This window comes from Lampetra fluviatilis, chromosome 39, assembly GCF_964198595.1.
Source record: "Lampetra fluviatilis chromosome 39, kcLamFluv1.1, whole genome shotgun sequence".
NCBI classification, from domain to species: domain Eukaryota; kingdom Metazoa; phylum Chordata; class Hyperoartia; order Petromyzontiformes; family Petromyzontidae; genus Lampetra; species Lampetra fluviatilis.
The window spans coordinates 1,780,007-1,790,426 of NC_136313.1; the positions used below are offsets into that span (position 1 = coordinate 1,780,007).

General features: G+C 46.8%; 1 protein-coding gene across 1 annotated transcript in view; it reads left to right on the forward strand.

Annotated features, from left to right (window-relative positions):
- The window catches only part of CERT1 (ceramide transporter 1), a 30,288-nt gene extending 25,698 nt beyond the window's left edge, over nt 1-4,590 (forward strand). The window contains exon 15 of the mRNA XM_078874414.1: nt 507-4,590. Coding sequence (XP_078730540.1) covers nt 507-634 — 128 coding nt within the window. The 3' untranslated portion in view covers nt 635-4,590. The remainder of the gene's footprint in view (nt 1-506) is intronic.
- Nucleotides 4,591-10,420: the final 5,830 nt, after the last annotated feature.

Genomic DNA, 10,420 nt, shown 5'->3' on the forward strand with positions numbered 1-10,420 from the left:
CACTCGCCACTGATATAAATCATTGCTTGGAATTAAAGCAATGCCACCGGCTTCCCAGGGCAGTGGAGAAACCACTGCTCTTGCCACTCAACATTAGGGCGCCGCGGTGGCGAGATGTTAACTACCTTACCTGGTATGCAGGAGGTCGTGGGTTCGATCACGACCAAGACGCCTCCTGTATAGTTGGAGTTTGCATGTTCTCCCTGTAGTCGTGTGGATTTTTCTTCGGTCCTCCGGTTTTTGTTTCCACATTTCGACATGCGCATTTCGTGTGTTTGGCTGCCATAAATTTACACGCGATAAGCCACTTCGGCATTGAGCAATCGTTTGTGTCCACGTCGCTTCTGAAAAAGAGCCACACCTACTCAGTGGGCCCATGACCTGGTAGAATAAAAAATATTTTCATTGTTTATTTTAGTCTCCGCGGCGAAGGCCGTCGTTAAGAGGCGATGCGGAAATGTGACGCGACTATGCGGTTGGTTAATCGTGTGCCCTCCCGTTGGCAGTGAATCCTGGCGGGTGGGCGCCGGCCTCGGTCCTCCGCGCGGTCGCCAAGCGGGAGTACCCCAAGTTCCTCAAGCGCTTCACGCAGTACGTCAAGGAGCGTACGGCCAACAAGCCGATCCTCTTCTGAAGCGGCGCTCGCCGGGCCCTCGACCAGCGCGACCGGCGCTTCTCCGTCTGGCACCCGCGGAGTCGACGACGACGCACGCGGTGCCGGTGTGGTGTCCCCCGTGGCGCGCGGCCATGTGGTCCCCCATACTCGCATCTGCTCGGCCTAAACACATGGCCTCAACCAAGCTGGTCACCCAGACAGGGATCATCCAGAACCTTTCGGGCAGTGCCAACAGATGTGCGCACAGCACTGCTAACTTGCACCGCTTTTTAAACAACAAAAAAACTTTTAAGAGTCATTTTGGAGATAGAGCAACTGGGAATAAGGTTCACGGTATTTTTTTTAATATATATACGAGTTGTTTACATCCGAACATGCGCTTGTTTTTCTGCATTGGTTGTAAAAGGCGTCCAACCTTTCCGCGGCTAGGCTGTCGGCCCGAGTGAAAACCACTGCCTTAATTTCAACGCGCGTATCTGGCATTCTTGGTAGCATGTGCAGGGAGAGTGGGGGGGGCGAGGGGTGGCCTTTGTTCGTCACCGCGTCCCTTCCGTATGACCTCTGCACGTGACCACCCTCGATGTGATTATTCATAGTTTCTTCCTGTTTAGTGGCGTTGAGTGTGAATTATGACATTCTTCTGCGCTCCCTGCACAGAATGAAGCGACAGTGCTGGCCCCTTGCTATTATTTCCATAAGCTGCTGAGTTGATATGAAGGTTGATCTGAGTAGTTTGCCTTTTATTAACAATGACAACTACGTTCACGTGGAGATACAGTACAGCATTGTACTGTGCCAAGAAGGTGATATTTAATCCTTTGGTAAGTGCATCTTTTTTACGTTAAAAGTAGAAATGTGTTTTCAGCACATGAACAAACGTAGCAATCATTTTTGCAGAGCACAAGACATACCTCTTACGTCTGGTTGGACAACGATAATTAATGAACACTGTCCTTGTGTACTACAAGGGTCCATGCCCTCACTGTTTAAAATTTGTGTTCCTTTCCACTTTTTCCACTTTGTGAAGATCTGGCCCAAATTCCGCAACCTTCCTGTGGCCTCCATCTTGTACAGACTCTTAATGCTTTAGCCAAATGCTCTCCATCCGATTGTTTGTGTCTTATTTATGTATTTGTTTTGTTGCAGATATCCCTGTCCCATACATGTGTATAAGCCGTGTGGCATGTCTTTATTCCCGATTTAGTAATTTAAGCTTTGAGCATGAAGTTCAAAACGCTTATTTCTGATTTAATGGTCCCAATGTTGTGATACTCTTTATACAAATCTGTAAACATCATCACATCCATGGGCAGATGGCCCGTAGGTGCCCACTGCATATTTCATCACCTGTTTCCACTTTCTTCTGTCTTGTGCCAATATGCTCAAGTAGTGCCACATCTTTCTCGCACCAATCTCATATGTTGCTGTCAAGCCATTCTTTGTTCGGTCTTTCTCTTTTTCTGATTCCTTCCATTTTTCCCCCGAACAACAACAACAACAGCACACTTTTAATTTTTCCTGTCGCTGTCCATCCTACATGTGTCCATCTCATGCGTAAACAATTCGTAGCAAAATGGTCCCAATTTTTGTGTTGGACTCTTTATATGAATCCGTAAACAGAGCTGTAGCTCAAGAGGGGGGAGGGTAGGTGGGGAGCTGGTCTGCTCCCACACCGTGAGTGCTGCCTTTGCTGCAGCCCAGAGTGGTTTCGTGCTCCAATGAAGACCCGACGATCTATCTGTTCCCCGAGGCGTTCTGTGCACAAGGCGTGCGAGACCGGGGGTTGTGACGACCTGGCGCACATTTGGGCGCCGAGTGAGTGAGCGAGCGAGCGCTCGTGCTCGGAAAGTAATCGGTTGCCGTCAAAGCGCTGCTGCCACGGGAGTGGAAACATCGCCCATTCATGGCAACGCCCTCCGCTGTCCGTTACACAATCGGGAGGAGGTGGATCGGAAGTCTGAGTGCCGAGTTGGCATCGCCGAGATCCTGGGTTTGAATGTGCGTTTCGGCCACCTGTGATTAGACTTGCTGCTTCCCAAGGCTGGCGAGTCAAAGGTCCGTGCCAATGATGAATTTTTCTAAGTTCCCACTCTGCGAATTAAACAGTTTGTCACGTGACAAAGGTGACACTGCAGCAGTGGGGTGAATCGAGAGTGCTGCCCCCACGAGTGTGGACAAGAGGTCACGTGAATGGATCTCAAAAGTAGATCTGATATCTGCATCTCTGGACTATTCCCGAAGATGGAGAGTTTCACAGCTCTGCGAGGGGTTCTGAATGCAATATTTAATCTCGTGAAATTGTGGAAAACTACAACAGCAAAACATTATTTTGTCCACGATATGTTTTTAATGGATTCCCGTGACACTCTGCAGGCACCAGAGGCGCTACATTCACCACGGTCTTAAACCGTAATCCATTCTTGAATCGTGGTCCCAAATCGTAACATTGTGAAATAACTAGCGGGGTGAATTGATGCATGCCTCATTGAAACTTCTTGGGCTCGGAGAGCCAACAAGCCGGATGACGCGAGACTTACCAAAGTTTGGATCGAGACACTAAAATGTAACATTGAGGCACAGGGGTTTCTGGGACTGATAAAAGTCATTGGCTCCGCAGAGCGCTTCTCGTCGCGATTGACCAATCACAGGCACCCGAAACGCCAATTTGCAAACCCCTCCCGTTGGCCGAGCAGCGCAGTGCCGCCCTGTTTGAACCCCTGGTGTGAAGTCGCAGTGACTGCACGGAAGCCATCGGTTTCACAAGTCCGGTGGTGTCTCTCGGGTCTGAAGGAACGGGTCAGAATTTGCTGATCCCAAAGAGTTTACTGCAGCGTGGGATTTTAGCTTTGGAAATGCAGGGCAAATGCAATGATGGAGATTGATTGAAAGTCTGTCGACCGTAGTTTGTGTGTGTGTGTATAGTTGTGATTGTAAATGATGACAAATCAACATCTGGTGGTTAACTGGATAATCGTACTTTGTGTGTGTGTGTGTGCGCGCGTGTGACTAAATGACACATCAATGTATGGCGATTCGTTGGTTAAATAAACACGCCAGATTTAAATGATTAATTATCAAAATGCCCATGCTTACATTTATTTTCACATGTACGTTTTGAGTCGATGGCAAGTTGCATACAATTATCGGATCACAATGCAGGCCTGATTTGTTAATCTGTGCCGCATGTTAATTATTGTGACAACTTAAAACATGTTTTATTTAATTAAAAAAGTGTTATTCTCCCTTTGCACAGGCCTGCGATGTACCGTATGCCAAGTGAAAGTTACTGTTGGAAGGTCTTAAATTACCACGTTCTTACGAACGTTTCAACTGAACTCAATCGGAATGGCCAGTGCTGTTTAATTTAGCTAGTGTGTTTTTAATTTTCCTCTTTTAGTAAAAAAATGGTGTGTTTTATAATGTGACTTATTATACTCATTACTGGGTTTCCAATTAGCATTGTTGGTCAAGTACGATCATCTATTTATTTATACGAGTAAATGTTACAATGAACTTTAATTGATGAACAGTAATTCTACCCCCTGAAAATAATTATCTAATTAAAACCAAGGCAATTCCACCACCTTTATCATTTGATACATATTTTGGGAATGTGGCGAATGACAAGAACAAACACCTTTATTACTAATAAACGGAATTGATTTCCCCTACCTGCAATTGGAAGCCCTGTGTGTGCGCGCGCGTGTGTGTGAAATGTGAGCAGGTGTGTGTGTGTATATCAATTCACGAAGAGAATGTTGTGCTTTGTATTGATGCCTTCGTGTTGGCATTGGTCGAAATTGATCTGGTGGTCAGAGAACGCCGAAACGTGTTTTTTTTTGGTTTAAGTACTAAAGGTCATCAATTATAGTTTGTTATTTTTCCTCCCATGGGCAGCGGGTCATCGTTTCCATGTTCCTGTTGAGGTGGATTTACGTGAAAATGTTGTATTGAAATAAATATATTCAAACGCCGTGTACGTCGCACAAAATCGCGTTGTGGTTTTGTATTGCGTCCAATCCATCGACGATGACGCCGCTCTCCTCCGCCACTGCAATTGATGCCGTGATTATTTGTTACATGACAACTGCTTTTACATATAAGTACTGTAAATATACTGCACTCTGTATGACCATACGCTTTGCTTCTTTCGGTAAAGTCACGTAGGTAGAAAAAAATAATATACGTTCTACCTACGTGACTTTACCGATTCCTGCAGTCACGAAAGCTTAGAATCTGTATGAGCAGTTAATCTCAAGGAGCATAGACTATCACGCGAACTCCGGTCATCCTTGCAGCAGCTTTTGGCTAGCCATGGAACAAAGACGGTCACCGAGTCGCGCACCTTCGGAGCGCTTCTCCAACCGTCTGGAACGCTCTTCCGATATTAGGACGCCACTGGTGCTATGCACTTTTCAATCTAGATTGTAAACTTATTTAGAACTGCTTTTTGTGTTGATTTTGGCCTTCCCCCTCAACTCCATGTGCTCTACTTCCTCACCGAGGCAATCGCCATCTTTTTCTCTCCACATGTACAAACCATCTGCAGACGTGATCCTCCAGCATGTTCTCTGTATATGGGTATCGCTGCTCTTCATGGTCTCGTTTCTGATGTCTCTTCCTGATACCGTCTGCACCTCGGCATTCCCAACTCTGCGGAGTTCAGAATTTGCTCTTCCATCCGTCTCGTTCTCCAGCATTCTGCTCCATCGGTCACAAGCGGTCAGATAGGCACCTGCCACACCACGCTGCGTGCTTCTCTCCACCTTGATTGATACATTCTGTATTCTTGCCTTGAACTGCTTAGCCATTCCACCAACAAATTATGACGTGTTCATCGCGATCATTCGTGTGCAGGATACGCCCCATCTTTCAAATAAATATTCGCATTGACATGTGGTCAGGTCAAAGATTAGTTTTGCGGATGTAGCTTTGTAATTGAGAAATACATTGAAAACCGTAATTGCTAATTTTATAATTGTATATTCTGATATCCATGTGTGGCGTGCTCTCTGGTGGCATCTCATTGTTCACGTGTCCCCCTCGAGACCAGCTCTTCTGTGCTGGTACCCACAAGAATAGTTTCATGAATATATGATCTCACTTTAGCCACGTTCAATCCACAGCCATCTGCAAGTGGCAGCTCGCAGCTGGAGACAAAGCCCGTCTTTGTACGAGATTGCCATCCGTATTTCCTCGAACGACATTACATTGAAATTAATGTTGAAAAAACCCGAGCATAGCCATCATTGAATCGTTCATTATCATTTGACTGAGTGCTTACTTGGTGTCAAGCAGTGCAGGGCAGTTGTCTCGCTCCTGATGGCCACGTTTCTGCACTCCACTCTTGACTTCAGTACCCTTGAGCTCTCAACTGATTCGTCCCGGCACACACGTCTCCCAGTTAGCCAAGCACTCTCGCCCCAGTTATCCAAGTACTCTCCCAGGGATACCAGCTTTCTCCCAGTGATGCAGCACTTTCTCCTCGTGAATCAGCACTTTTTTCCAGTGATCAAAGCACTCTCTCCCAGTGATCCAAACACTCTCCCAGAGAACTCGACTCTCCCAGTCATCCAAGCACTCTGTCCCAGGAATCCCAGATTAATCCCACGGATCAAAGCACACTCTCTCCCAGAGAGCTCGGCTCCCTCCCAGTGATTCCAGCATTCTCTTACAGAGAGGTCGGCTCTCAGAGGCTTCCAAGCCGCTCATATTACGAATAATAGTTTCCCAGTATTGTTTACAAGGGGTTATTTTCCACTTGTAATCTGTGAAACCTAATAATCTTCCAGCACCCTCTCCCAGCAATCCGATATCTATTGAAATGTGGAATTATCATTGCAAATGGGGAACGTTCGATTATCCGGGTTGTGGATTATCCATCCTTGCCCATATGTCTGAAAACATGTCTGCAAGAACAGATTACTTTAAGAAACAATAGAAACAGATGATGCATTCTACATCCCCACTCACATTCTTTAGAAGGACGCAGTAAATAGGTGATATATCCTACAATGTGTTTTTCATTGTCCATGTTTTTTTGTTTTATTCATGCCACCCCTCTCTGTATAAAATCATTCAGAGTCTACTATAAGACTTATAGCTGGGATGATGGGTCGATTCTTCGACTGAACATTATAACGCACCACTTTATCTTTTTTGTCGATAACTCGCACCCCTCGAACACCACATTTTGCCTCGTGAAGGCCGGAAACCCACCATTAGCCACGCCCAGCGTGACCATGGCTGATGTTGCTGATGACGTCAACATACCCAGCCCATGACCTCCCATCCAAGGACACACTTAGGGATGGAAGTTATATATATATTTTCTCCCTGCATTCTCGAGAGTAATCAAGCAGACCAATACTGCAATGGTATTGGCCAGCTCTAATTCGTATTTCTGTATGGAGGGATTTGTCTGTCTTCTCAACAGGGGCCACTAGAGAGCGGTGAAGGGTCCGAGTCGCCAGGATCTAATCCACGTGAACACTGCCATACCAGAAGCACAAGTGCCCCCCCCTCCAGACTTGAATGCATCCCCAGGGGGGTGATTTCCTCCCCACCCACCACACTCCAACGTCTCCCCTGCCGAAGGGTCATCTCCCCTTCCTGTAACTCGCAAGGTTACATTTAATCAAACAACTCTGTGTCATCACGAGACCTCCGTTGGCAGTATCACAATGTAAGAATAGGTTTCACCCTTTCCGGCAATAAAACACTTGTGTTAAGATGTTAAAACACAAAACAGAAACCTTTTGCAATGAATCATGTCTGCATTAACCGCATTTACTTGTGGTGAAAATGGAATAAAAAAACATGCTCTGATAGTATGTAATGCATTGTCTTTGCAACTGATTGGTCCACACCAGAGACAGCTTTCTTGAGAGCCTTGTCTCACTAACAGTGTTGGACCAGAGGACGCCAAAAGGCGAACAGCACAAAGACAATGCCACTATCAGGGCATTGAGAGCTCGCGGTGAGCAGCTACATCACGAGATCTCCCTTGCCAGTGTCAAAATACAAAAAATTAACCCGTAAAAACAAAGTTTTTCACTATAAATCCTTTATATGCGTGGCATCGGTTATATTTTATTATTCATTTCTGTTTTTCTTGAGTAAGAGTTTCATTTTTATCACATTGGTCTTTGAAACGGGCGGCTAGAGTCCTCTCGTCCTCTGGCTTGAGATGGCTGCCACCTATGGGTCAGATGATTGCCTGCCACCATTAAGCAATTGGTAATTAAATATATATAAAAAATCCTAAAATGTTGAAAATTTTGGAAATATGTTTTCACCAAAATAAATTGTCACGCACAACGAGTCTGTGTAGCAAAATGTCAGCTCGATTGGATCACGGGAAGTTGGTTAAAAAACGACCGAAAGATTTGCACGGTCGTAAGCGCGCAAGCAAGCAAGCAAGTGAAATTAATATAAAGGATTTAAAAATAGGTTTTACCCTTTCTGGCAATAAAACAGGTGCATGTACTACGAGAGCATGTTTTTGTTTGCATGTTCACCACAAGTAAATGCGGCTAATGCAGTGACATGATTCCTTGCAAAAGGTTTCTGTTTGGTGTTTTAACATCTTAACACAACTGTTTTATTGCCAAAAAGGGTAAAACCCATTCTTATAAACTTTGTCATATCTGTAGGGGGGCGGGGGGGGTGTACAAAATACCTAACAAATGAGTCCAACTAAGTTATGGGCGTCGCATTCCATTCCTCATGCACGCGGGGGATGAGAGCCAGAGAATAATGCACGAAATACACAAGCAGGTCGCGTCGTTGCTCACTCAATTTGGCGTTTAACACGTGCCATGTTTTTATATATTCATACTAAACGTTTGCTGTTGTTTTTGTAAGAACCGCCCCTTTTAAATAAGGCCATGCTAATGGGGCTGCTCAAATGTAATGTGGCGGTCTCTGATCAAAGGTGGCTCTAACATCTGTCGGTGGCTCAGAGCCAGGGGTGGAATCCACACATTACCCTGGCAGCAGTCAGCAGTGTGTGTGTGGGGTGCGTTCTCGTTGACCGCCAAAACAAAAGTGGTTGTTATTTTATTGACCGCAGGGGACCATGGGCAGAGTTGACCCCCCAGATCAGGATTCCAGACTGGTTATAAATCAAACGTGGAAGTATCAGCACCCATGATCTATCCACTCCTGCTGGATGAAGGCCTCCACGAGCCATCACCGCCCAGTGGCTGCACACTCGCGCACAACGCGCCAACGTGTCGATGGGAGCGCCAGAGAAGCAGAGGTCGCAACCGGGTACCCGATACCCGTACCCTACCCGATACCCGGCACCCGTACCCGGCCGGGTACGGGTAGCCGTTTGCGACCCTGGTGCGGCCGGGTACGGGTACGGGTAGGCCGTGAGTCACTGGTGAGTCACCGTTTGTCACTCATTTCCCAACGTCTTGTCTCTTCTCACAATTCAAGTTCCTAGAATCAACCCACCCGCGCCTGCAACATGGCTTCATCCCAGAGGTCGCAATCAGGTACCCGATACCCTACCCGTACCCGGCCGGGTACGGGTACGGCCGGGTACGGGTACCCGTTTGCGACCCTGGTGCGGCCGGGTACGGGTAGGGAATCAAAACCCGTTTGCGACCTCTGCAGAGAAGAGAGGGAACGCGTCGGAGAGGACGTCCACTCAGGAGGAGATTGGGAGGGGGGGGCATGGGGGATCCAAGTCAGTAGCTCGTGGATTATGGATTGTGAGAGAAGACGAAAACGGCTCGGGGAGGCTCTCATCCAGCAATAGATTAACGAAACGGGCTGTTCTTTCTAACCCCTGAAATGACGTACATTTAAACACTGTGCGGATGCTTTCTGACGGCAAGAACCACAAAAGTGACTTTACACGCCATAGGTCAAACCTCCATGCTGCCTGGATCATCCTACAGCGAACGGGCAACATTCCACAGGTAAAACATAAATATCAGATGTCGTTTGGCTTTGATGGTCTCTCGCGACAAAACATGAGATTCTATCAACACTTTTACCTGGCGTTTCCTCGAGAGAAAACGAGCATCTTTTTTTTTACTTGAAGGTCACAGGCTAGTCGCAAATAACTGCACGCATTAAATTTAGTTCTGCACTTATATCAGCTATATTTCAAACGTCCTTTTTACTGCCATGCGATCAACTTAACTCTTTGTGGCAGGGCAGGCAGGAAAGTGCTGCCCCCCCACTCTACTGCGTGGACCAACGGACACGAGGAGGTATCTCAGATCTAGCTCTGCAGTGTCTGTTTCCGTGGGACATTGCAGCCCACGAAGGGCTACAATAGCTTTGCGAGAGATCAAATGGATGAGTTCGTCTCGTGAAAAACAATTACACTTAGAGCAAAATCGGGATGCAATTTGAGAAAACACAAAACATTTTTACTTATTGAGGGAAGCAAAGCTTTCCACAATTATTATTATTACCGTGGGACATTCCACTGATTACCATTAAAGACTAAAGCTCGCAACAAGCAGTCGCTTCTGAGCTGTATTGCCATGCTTATTTAAACATTTGTAGTTGCCTGACTTGGAGACGTAAGTTCTTGGAGGCAGTTGTTTTATTCAACCGAGCACCCTTTGCACAATCCACCGGCTCGACGAGAGGATCGTGGGGGCATTGAGACAGCAATGGGGAAGCTCAAACCGCGCTGCGCGTTGTGTGCGGGGCGGAGGAGGAGGTGGTGTTGGGGGGTGGTGGTGGGGGTGTTGGGGAAGGGGGGCGTGTAAGCCGCGTGGGGGGTATGCGGAGGCCTCTTTAAAGGGCACCTGTCACCTTGCTCGCCGTGAGAGG